At 36.1% G+C, this 12,213-nt stretch overlaps 1 protein-coding gene across 2 annotated transcripts in view; it reads right to left on the reverse strand.

The window, feature by feature from the left end:
• The window catches only part of Syt14 (Synaptotagmin 14), a 125,369-nt gene that overhangs the window by 10,491 nt on the left and 102,665 nt on the right, over positions 1–12,213 (reverse strand). For both annotated transcript variants that reach the window (XM_090374972.1, XM_090374971.1), the window contains exons 8-9: positions 5,663–5,852; positions 1,122–1,237 (exon numbers count right to left, since the gene is read on the reverse strand). In XM_090374972.1, the coding sequence (XP_090231098.1) occupies positions 1,122–1,237; positions 5,663–5,852 (306 nt within the window). The remainder of the gene's footprint in view (positions 1–1,121; positions 1,238–5,662; positions 5,853–12,213) is intronic.

The raw sequence follows: 12,213 nt of genomic DNA on the forward strand, positions 1-12,213 counted from the left end.
ACATCCTCAGTTCCACATGAGTTTCTGTCAACCAAAAGACACATTAAGACACACCACTTCTTGTCAGATGAACAGGTCAAGAAGGCAATGCATGAACAACCACTAAACCTTTTCTCTTACTCCATTATGTTCAAACACATTGGAGGAGTGTGCCAAAAGTAATGGAAACCACACCAAAGACTGACGTACATTACATATAGTTTCCATATGTTGTTTGCGGAATACAACTTTTAACTTTCACAGTTTTCATTTGAATGACCTTTATACTTCTGAAACAGTTCATACATATAAGTAATTAAAATGAAATACATTCTTTTGGATTAAACAGTTCAAAGATGCACTTGATTAAGTGTAAGCATCAATAGGAATAAGACTAGTTCTTTCATAGCACAAAGCAAAACATAACCTTTGTATAGAATTCCACTAGTGAAATCGGCAACCTTTTAGTGTCTTCTTTGAGGGATCAAAGCTGTAGCATTTTCAGGGTGATAGGTTAGGGTTGTAAAAGGCTGTGTAAGGGTTTGTTTTTGTTGAGTAACACTATGGCACATGTTAAGCTACCTTGCCTCTATAACCTACCATAACTGTTTCATTATTTGCTGTAGCCATGAGCATTAACTGTAGCACCAAAGCTGTCATTAATCATGCATATCATTTAAAAAAATGTAATGTCACTTTCCCATGCACTAGGTGTTGAGTGAATCAATTTGGGGGGGGGGCTGATGTGTGCTTTTGGTCTCCAGGTAGGTCATAGTGGTGGCACTACGATACCTCACTTAAAACAATTCAATCCAGGAAATGTTCACTCTCTTTCAAGTATAGTACAAGTGTTATCAGAAGAAAGTAAACTGGTTGTTCACTCTTTGAAACTCAAAAATTGCATCATCATCATATGATGGGTTTAGGTAGAGTGCAAACTACAGCCAGTGTTCCTGCTCAGTGTTGAGTATCCAGCTCTAGTACTTATGCACTAGTCCTAGAGGGTATCATTATCTTGTCTGCAAGTGTAGTCAGTTGATCCATGCATAATAATAGCTACTTATTCCATTTGAACAACCCTTATATACATATGTATATACACAAATTATTTTATTCATAGCCAACAAGACAAAGAATAATACCTGAAAAACAAATGTTTCCTTGAAAAGAGGATTAGGCTGTCCTCTTCGAACTGATGTTTTGCTCCTTGCTATTTCTTGTCCATTAGATGATACAAGTGACAGCTTCACATATGTATCTGCAAAAATAGATGATATGATCACCAAAAATTAATGTTTTTACAAAGACTAAACTAGAAAATATATAGATTTTCTAGTTTAATATCTTCTTTATCTATACATCTACTTTGCATGATATATATATAGCTTAAAGATTGAAGTTGGCAGTATATAAATAATTTAACTTAAGGTGAATCCAATATGTGCCGGTCATAAAAATTTTAAGCAAAAAAAAAAAAAAGAATAACAATTGAAATAAAACCTATTAAAAGCTGTTAACAAAATAATTGCATAATTACATATTTAAAATTTTTTTTTTCTTTTTTTTTTTTTTTTTTCAAATTAGCAAAAATCGTAATCCAAAAGAGTGAAAGTTACATAGTGGCAGGTGTGTGTGGGGATAAATCAGCCATCATTCATAATCCCTTGAGGGATCTACAAGGTATTATAATATATTTGGAATTTAGTATTTAAATATTCAGGATGTATTCATGTTGGAACAGAAATCAGGGTGACAAACCATGTAGTTAAATTTTGTACTCACAAATGTCTTGAAGAAGCCACAAATGCAACGTGCGATTGTAATCCCCTAAATCTTGCTTTCTGGGCTTCTGCTGTTGTTGTTATTTAGTTTTTAGGAGCATTAGCAACTAAGGCCATATTGCTCCGGGATATGCGGTGGTCATTCCCTGACCTTTCCGCATCCTCCGTATTTGGTGGTGACGGGCTCGAACCCCAGTCTAATCAAGAAGCGTGTGCTACATGCACTGCTGCTCCATTCCACCTGGCTACGGAGGCGCGGGGCTTCTGTACATCCCAATAGAAGCAGTCAACAATCAAATTCACCTCTGGGTGAATTTGATTGTTGACTGCTTCTATTGGGAATTTTGAAAGAGTACAAAGACTCTTTCAAGTATTGAAAGAGTCTTTGTACTCTTTCATGAAGCTCGATTTCTTTCTTTAGGTGCAGTCTCCATACTTGAACGCAGTATTCCAAGTGTGGTCTAACAAAAGCCTTATATAATGGGATTATCACGTCCCTATCTCTACTTGCAAAAGTTCGATAGATCATCGATAGGACACCATGGGCTTTCCTTGCAACCTGTTTACAATGCTCAGAGAATTTCATATCTGACTGAATCGCAACACCCAAGTCCCTTTCCTCCAGTACTGGGTTTAGTTGAACTCCACCAAGTGAATAAGTTATTTTGGGATTATTGTTTCTCAGGTGTAATACTTTACACTTTGTTGGATTAAAGCATAGCTGCCATTTTTCTGACCATTCCTGAAGTTTATCTAGGTCTCTCTGAAAAACCTCAGCTTGACAGTGATCATTAACTACTCTATCAATTTTAACATCATCTGCAAATTTAGACATCACGCCCTCTATGCCTTCATCGATGTCGTTTATGAAAATTAAGAACAACAGTGGTCCTAATACTGATCCCTGGGGACTCCCACTTCTTACATCAACCCAATCTGAGGAATAGCCATTTATCACAACCCTTTGCCTCCTGCCCTGAAGCCATCCTGCTATCCATCTAAGGATTTTTCTCAGTGATTCCAATCTGTTCCAGCTTATAAAGCAACCACTCATGTGGGACTGAGTCAAAAGCTTTGCTGAAACCTAAATAAACAATGTCGAAATTATTCCCTAAATCCAGTTCGTGAGTGACCCTTTCAAAACAGCGAACCAGATTTGTTAAACATGATTTTCCCTTTACAAAACCATGCTGAGTATCCTTGAGAATTTCAATTCGATCCAAATGATCCTGAATTCCACCCTTGATCATTGCCACCTGATTTTCCCTACCACTGAAGTCAGACTGCCAGGTCGATAATTTCCCACTTCACTCTTAGAGCCACCCTTATGTATGGGAGATACATTGGCACTTTTCCAATCCAACAGAATCTCCCCAGAGTCTAGTGATGCTCGCATAATTAGCCTCAATGGTTCGATGCACTCACTTGCTGCCTCCCTTATGATTATAGGGTATATTCCAACAACTCCAGGAGCCTTACTGGCCTGTAGGCTCGAAAGTTTTTTCATTAAATAATCTTGTGAAATTTCAATATTATTAATTACATATTTTTCAACTTCGCTCCCACAATTTCCCATTGCCACAAAAGGTTTTTCATTTGTAAATATCGATGCAAAATAACTGCTGAGTTCATCTGCAATGGCAGCTGGTGTATTTAATACTATCCCCTTTCCCTTACGTAAAGGTCCAATCTGGTTTGTCCTGCTCTTCTTGGCATTTATATATGTGAAGAATTCTCTATCCCCCCCCCTTTGCTCTGTTTGCTAGTGATTTCTCATAAACTGCCTTTGCCTGTCGAACCTTTTCTGTGGCACTATTACAGATCATCTTGTAGCTGTTATAGGCTTCAGTACTTTTTATTGCTCTGTAACCTTTCCATGCCACCTTTTTCTGCTCAAGTAATGTGGCAACTTCACTATTCATCCAACTTGGAACCCTCCTCGTGGAGTATTTTTTTAATGGTAAATACGCATTCAAGGCATCTGTGATTAATGTTTTAAAAGCATACACTTGTTACAATTGCCATTTAATAGAATTGAAATTCAGTTCGCAAACGGCAATAACAATAACCAGCTTACTGCAATTATTTTATGGCACCCGAATAAAAAAAAAAAATGCTGGCTTGTTCAAATTACTGACGTTCGAATTTTCGACACTCTACTGTATTACATTTCTGACATTGACAAATGTCATTGTAATAATCCAATATAAACAAGGTTTTACTGTAATACTATTGGAGTTTTGTTTGATATAAAAAATCAAGATCTGCTAATTATTATTACAGCCACTCCCCGACTTACGTAAGGGTTATGTTCCGTGGAACTCTGCGCAAGTCAGAATTTCCCTAAATTCTGACTTTAGGTAATGCAGCACTTGCAACTATGCGTTCTGAATCTGATTGAAGCAAAAAAGAAATGTTCGACAAACATGTAAATAGAATTATTCAATTTTTTATCTCATGCATATGAAAAATTATAAAGTGTACAAAATTACAAAAAAGAAAGAGAAGACAGGCACATCAGCAAGTTTTACATTTCAAGCATCGTTGTTAAAATAATACACCAGCTGATAGGTACGCCGCTGTGGCTGTAGAGATTTAGAAGGTTTTCCCCCCAAAATAATACAAAATTTCTCTGCAGTTGTAGAATCGTCACTGGCAACTTCACCACGTACTTTAATCTTGTGGAAACTAGCACGATGCTTGAACCTATTAAACCATCTGTTGCTTACCATGAACCTGGCTTGGGGTTTGCCGTACTTATCCTTAATATCTTCATAAATACTTCTTGCTTTTGCTTGAATGGCCATTGGACTCAGGGGCACTTGCTTCTGAATCTGATTTTCCATCCATATTATTAATAGCTTTTCCATCTTCGATATAGCACCTGAATGCTGCTTTGTGATTACTGTTGATCTTAAATACATTGATCCTTTAATATGTTCTTTTATATGCTCACTGTCCTTTAAAATAGCATTCACTGTTGAAGCAGCAAGATCTAATTCCTGTGCAATAGATGACAAACTTTGTCCTGCTTCGTACTTCTTAATCATTTTCATCTTAATTTCTAAATCAATTTTGTTTGGTTTCCCAGCACTACCATCACTTGCACTTTCCATTGGCCACTTTCTCTTCGCCATTGTAATAAGTAAATAGGAATGAAGAGAAGATTTTGAAAATTTATGTTTTTTATATGATTGAAGATTTCAGTGAAGGGGAAATGCATTTCACCATAATAAGGTAAAAACCCAACCAATTCCAGTTATTGGAATTATTGCAAATGCAATAAGATTGTGTTTACTACCTGTTTATTATAATTAGATGCACTAACAGAAGAGCTCGATAAACCGGAAAGTGCAAAAGTGTTTTTATTGTTTTATGGTAGTGACCTCCAGAAATGTGCTTTAGAAAAATATCACAAAGATGTTCAAAATTGGTTCTTATAATGGAACATATGATAAATGATGAAAGTGTAGCGCAATTTCCATTATAAAAATGATCTTTTAAGGAGATAAATAGCTTAGTTATATAGCAAAAATTTTCAACTTCCAAGGTCTTGGAATGAATTATAAAAAAAAAAAAAAAATGTGCTATTAGGTTCACATTGCAATATTTTCACAATGCCTCCATTTATTCTTATAGCTGCAAAATACGTTTCCACGATTTTTTTAAGTTTGCACTTGCCAGCAAAAACTTGCACAAAGTCAAATTTCCGTAAGTCGGGGAGTGCCTATATGTAATAAACATTATAGAAAACAAAGAGGAATAAATTTATATGACAGACTAAAATCAATAATACCACACAATATATCTATTTTGCAAAGACTTAAAGCCACTTATCATTTCTACAGATGGTATGAGAGAAAATTTTTGTCAGATAATTACTATGAAAATAAATATCTAACCTGGTGCTCTGTTCATTGAAACATTTCGAAAGTGGCTGCCCTTTATTACTTCCACAGAAAGGCGACCTGTTGTGCCATTGTAAGCCAAACCTAGTAGTAGTTCAGGCAAACCACCATGCTGCATGGATTGAGTTGACCCAGTACTATCACTGCGAGCCAGACTTGAGATATCTGCTTTAGAATCGGTATGCTGTATAAACATTAGAAAAAGAGATTAATGTAAACTACTTATTCTGCTAAACACCTCTTTAGCTATAGACTCTTCATAATTCATAATCAGGATAATGCATTTGTACTGACTCATATCTACAACTGAATATTAAATCTATATTAAAAGCACAGTGAAATAAACATGGCATATAACAATTTAAAAACAGGTATGGTAGTTTGAACAATGTCATACACACTGAGTTGGCTTTGCATTAGCAACACCCCCCCCACTCTTGTGTAGGAAAGGACTGGTCTGTGATGCTGGTGAAAGCTCAAAGATGGGAATGGCTGATATAAGCTTGTAGCCTGCACACATGGCAATCATCTTTTGAGTGTCTACATGGAAGAATGGGATAGCATAGAGATCTTTCCAACTTTGAATGTGGAATGATTGTGGGAACAAGACATGCAGGTACCAACATCTCAACAATAGCCAACATGGTTAAGTGCTTCCATTCTGTGGTATTGTGAGTTTATCATGACTGCCTGGCTCAACAGAGGTTGAGCAACCAGCCAAAGGTCACTCATGGACCAGTCATGTGTGGCTGATGCCCATGGTGAGTGTTGTGTGTCTTGTCTCATAACACAGTAGTGATGTAGCACAACAGTCAAGCTAACCACCCAGTATAACGTAGGAAAAACCAGACCAATATCCACGTGGACTATGCACCGGACATTAGCTAGTATAGACTATGGCTGTTGATGGCCATCACAGGTACCCATATTTGCTGTAAGATACACAAGAAACTACACCTTCATGGACACATCAGCACTAAAACTGGACATCGACATGTGGAAATTTGTTGACTGGTCTGGTGAATTCCATTTCTAACTATTATGCAGACAGTAATACAGTCAGTCCTCGTATAGCACGATAGTTGTGTTCCTAGAAACCCTCGTGCAATGCAAAATTGTGCAATATAAACAACAGGCCCTATGGGAAAAATAGGGTTAGGTGCCAACCACCCAAGATTGAACACACATTTGTAACCAAAACATTACCGAACACAATAAATAATCGTAATAAAATACGTAAGTATTTTATTACGACTATTACGTAATAAAATATTGCTAAGGCTTTTGCTTCTATCGTAAGCAAACTTGTTTTTTTGTTTGATTTTCTATCCAAACAGTTGACAGCTGTTGCATCTCTTCCAATTCTTTGTGTCTTAATCTAATGGATTTTAATTATACTTTGAGTTGTTCCTGCTATCAAAGTTGTTTTTATTTTCTCTGCATTCTTTGTAATTCTCGGCGTTGCCTCATTTAGGTCTGTAGCATGTGCAATATCACATGGTCTTTCATTTCGCTCAAAGCGTTTCACAGTTTTATATTTTTTCGCTATCAACAGTGGTGGACTGGCCATAAGCTTACCGGGGAAACCCCGGTGGGCCAGAGGCCAGTGTGATTTTGGCCATAAACCATAGTATGAGGCCACTATAAATTTTCCCGGGTAAGAATTTTTGACTAAGTCCGCCTCTGTTTATTGATATTGCTTTTCTTTTTCTCTCTGAATCTGCAGTGTCTTCACCAAGACACTTCCTTTTCACACATTTTAAGTATTTTACTCATTTTTAGGGAATAAAGCACAATTACAAAACAAGGCACGCTTGATACACATAAACAAAGCTGCGCGAGTGTAGCAACTGAATAAACAACACCGTAAAGGCAGAGATTAACACCTCACATTTTACTAAAGCACATTTCTAGGGGTTACTACCATAAAACAATAAAAACAATTTCCAGTTGCGTTTCTGCTACTGGAATCTGTTATAAACTGGTAATAACTCGATCTAATTGCATTTGCGATTATACTGATAGCTGGAATTGTGTTGGTTTTTACGTTATTATGGTGAAATGTGTTTCCCCTTCACTGATATAAAACACATAAATACATTTTCAGAATCTTCTCTTCATGCCTATCGTGTTGCGTTCAGTTGGGGTGATTCCGCGTTCGACTGCCGTTTCTTGTAAACACAAAGGCGAATCGTGCATAAGTGAATTCGGTTCGTGTTATATAAGATATCGTTCCCCTATTTATAAATCGTGTATGATCGAATTCGTGTAATGTAAACACGTGTTATACGAGGACTGACTGTATCTGCATTTGGAAAAAGCAATGTGAAGTCATGGTATCTGGATGCACTGGTAGTGATTTGCAGGCTGGAGACTATGGTTTTGGAACCATTTTTGTGGCATGCCACAGGTTGCTGATCATTGTTAATCAATGGCACGATGCAAACGCCTACCTTTCTATCATTGCTGACCAAGTACATCCCTTCATGATGACATTGTATCCAGACAACTCTGGCATCTATCAACAAGACAAAGCACCATGCCACAAGGCCCGGCAGGTTTCTAACTGGTTTTGGAAACACGACAATGAATTCTCCTTCCTCCCACAGGAACCCAATTCATCTGAGCTCAACCCAACTAAGTGTGTTTGGGCCTTACTGAAAAAGGAGATTCAATGTTACAACCATATGCCAGATAATGTTCAGCCATTATTTGAAACACTGCAACACCTTGTCAAATCCATGCCAAGACATGTATGGGCTGTATTACAGACAAAATTTGGCCACACGAGGTCTTAGGTTACGCATGCAAAGCCAACAAAGTGTATATATTTATATATATTAATATCAGTAATATTGCATAAGGAAGTCTGATGATTTTGCTGCACCAGCTAAAAAATAAAATAATTAATTTAAAATAATAATAAAATAAAATATATTACCTATTTGACTCATTTTTTTACATAAGTGTCTATCCAGCTGACCTCTGAATTTCCCCAAGCTGTCAATCTCAACTGCCCATGAATGCGACTTATTCTAGTAATTAAAAACTCGCTGGTTAAAAAACAACTTCCTGCAGTGCAGTCTAAAACTTTCACAATTTGAATTTATGGCTCCTAGTTCTGGAATCATTCATATCAGTGAAAATTCCAACTCCCATTCATATTACTTTCATCTCTTAGAACCTTATAGACCTCAATAAAATCTCCTCTAAGGTACTTAGTTTTTAAGCCTACATATTTGAAAGTCTACATATTTGAAAATTTTCCTCAAATATGGCATTATATACAGCACTGTTCAAATATATTTGCAAGTAAAATCACGAGTAAGTCAAAATCATCACAATATTAAGAGGTAATTTGCCTTATATTATTATTTTGTGTGATATAGTTAAATCTAGTGCAAAAGTCTCAAGTTATGGAAGTGCCTTCGCAATATGAGATGCACTAAGTAGCAAACCCAATTTACTCGTAGTTATGTACAGAAAGATGCTATGACTGACACGTACGACTTTATATAAATTTTTCAGCTTGAAGCTTTTGCCCTAGACTTAACTATGTCTACTTCACTTACTGCACTATCTTGCATCTCACATATTGTGGGTATCTCTTGTAACTCAGTTGCTCAAATCTTCAGAATGCCTACCTGCTGATGAGACTTCAATTAGTATCCAATCAATCCAGGTGTGGTTAGTAACACACACTTTAAATAAAAAAGCAATATACTTCTCTACTGGAGCATTACCTTTTATTTATAGTAGTGCAATATCAAGACAACTAATGGCAAAGTGCTTCCACAATGAGGATGAGCAGTAATTGGCAAACCCAGTTTGCTCATAACTATGTACAGAAAGAGGCTATGCCTGACACGTACAATGACTATTTTATGTGACATAACTAGAATTAATTAAAAAATCTGTATGTGTATAATATATAATCTAATAAATGTTATCATAGTAATAAAATGTAAGGCATCCTTAAGCATCAAACTTGAATTACATATACAGTGGAACTTCTCTATTACGAACTTCTATTTAATGAATTTCTCTATATTACGAATTTTTTTGCAAAACATTGCACCTTGAAACGAAATTACAGGTAAAATTAACCCCATATAGCGAAGTGTTAGTCTCTCCATAATGAATTTTTAAAAAAAAATTAGTAAAAGCATTTTTGAAGATTTTCAAGCATTTACTGCTAAACAGCCGTTCAAATATACTGCCTCCTTCACTCCGAAATTGTGCATTAGCATCTGAAATTAAATAATCATCCTTTCAGTGAACACTTGTGGCCATTGACGCCCATAGAAGGGTCTTTGTTTCATTTTTGTTACAGTTATAAAACCAAATGGGTTTTCTTAAAAGTGGTCATAAACTTTACAATAAATAGGGTAGATTTGTAAATTGATGTTGGCTAAGGGGAAGACTAAATTCGCTGCGGTAAACCTTTAGCATGCTGCAGCTGCAATACATAGAATGCTACCATAGTCGGTTTTTAGTAACGTCTACTGAGTGACATTCGCTTCTCACCTCAACTGTACCACGTGACCTTCCTGTCAATCATTATATGGTATGTCCATTCTCATCTAACTGGACTCCCAGTAGATGGTTTCATGAATTTTTTTTATTTATTTCGTTCTTTTAGAACAATTTGTCATCAATCACATAAGCTATATGCTCTTTTATTTTTTTTTCCTGAAAAGTAACATACAGCATACATTAATTATAAATTTTCTTTCGTGTATATATGAATGAAAGCAGAATAAAAGAAATTCACAAAGTCGTATATTTCTTCAAAGTGATTGACAGGAAAGGTCACATGATACTGTTGAATTGGCAAGCGAACGTCACTGAGTAGGTTTTTTTTTTTTTTTTTTTTTTTGATTTGGTAGTTGTTGGCGCATCGGCTTCTGTGGCCATATTGCACCTCTCAAGGTTTTTGCAGTACTTTGATCCAAGCCCGAGGCGGGAATCGAACCCGCGACCTTTGGGTTGCCGGGCAGGTACTTTACCCACTCGGCTAGCCCGGTCGGCACTGAGTAGGTGGTACTAACAATTCATTATATGGCCAGCGCAGCAAAGTTTGCGGTGTATATGTCGGCAAGAGCTGCAGTCGAGTAATTTTTACAATAGAGGAAACAGTGTCGAAGAGAAAGTGTTTAAAGTATTAATGATAAAGCAAAGATTGTTACGATATTGACCAGGGTTTTAAGAAAAAAGACGTTGCGGAGAAATATGGCATACCTGCAAGCAGTTTATTTACGATTTTAAAAAATCGAGAATCAATTTTAAATGCAATTGAAGGAGGAGCAGACAAGAAGCGAATTAAGTTGTGTATATATGAAGATGTTGATAAAGCTGTTCTAAAATGGGTGCAAATGATACATGAAAAGAATATACCTATATTGGGCCCAATAATTAAGTAACAAGCTCTGAAATTTGCACAGTCCCTTGGACATACAGAATTTAATGCGAGCACTGGGCGTCTAGATAAATTTAAGAAGTGCCACAGAATTGTGGAAAAGGTTGTTTGTGGAGAAAGTGTTAATGCAGAAGAAGTGAAGAAGATTGCAACAGTTGGAGGAACAATACCTTAAAGAAAATTTTGGAAGAATAGGAACCTAAGGATGTTTTTAATGCTGACGAAATGGGTTTATTCTTTAAATGTTTACCAAATAGAACACTTGCTTTTAAGGATGATAAATGTTTTGGCGGAAAACAAAGCAAAAAAAGAATCACTGTGCTAGTTGGAGCAAATATGACAGGAAGTGAAAAATTAAGACTTTTAGTCATCAGAAAATCAAAAAACCCAAGCTGTTTTAGAGGCACAAAATCTTTGGAAGTTGACTACACCTTTAATTGAAAAGCATGGATAACAAGTGATATTTTTGAAGAATGGATATTAAAACTAGACAAGCGTATAACAAAAGAAAAAAGGAAAATCGTGTCGGTAACTGACAACTGTCTGGCACATCCTGCCAAACTTAAAAGTGTGAAGTTGTTGTTTTTACCACCAAACGTAAGGCATTATTAAAAATTTATTTTAATAATGCCTTGGTTCATTGGACCAAGGCATTATTAAAAATTTTAAATTTCATTATCGAAAGAGAATAATAATGAAGATTGTCAATGCGTTATCAGAAAATAGAAACTTGGAGGTTACAATTAACCTTAGAGATTGCATCTCTGAACTGGCAAAAGTTTGGACAAACAATGTCACTGAATACACTATTCAAAATTGTTTTTCGAAAGCCGGATTTGCATTGAATACAGAAGTCGAACAAAACTGGACGAACAAGATGAACTACCCCTTTCACAACTTAAAAACTTTTGGACATTATTAGAATCGTCCGGAAACATCGAAAATGAAATAACACTGGATAGTTATGTTTATGTAGATCAAGATCTGACTACAACAGAACATCCAAATGAAGATGAAATACTGCTGAACAGTGTTAGATGCGACCATGATCATGAAGAAATTAACGATGATGCTGAAGATGCATCAGAACAATCTGTAGAAAAGCCAATTCGCGAAGAAATGATTC

This window comes from Mastigoproctus giganteus, chromosome 6 (assembly GCF_048544385.1).
Source record: "Mastigoproctus giganteus isolate SK-2022 chromosome 6, ASM4854438v1, whole genome shotgun sequence".
Taxonomy (NCBI): domain Eukaryota; kingdom Metazoa; phylum Arthropoda; class Arachnida; order Uropygi; family Thelyphonidae; genus Mastigoproctus; species Mastigoproctus giganteus.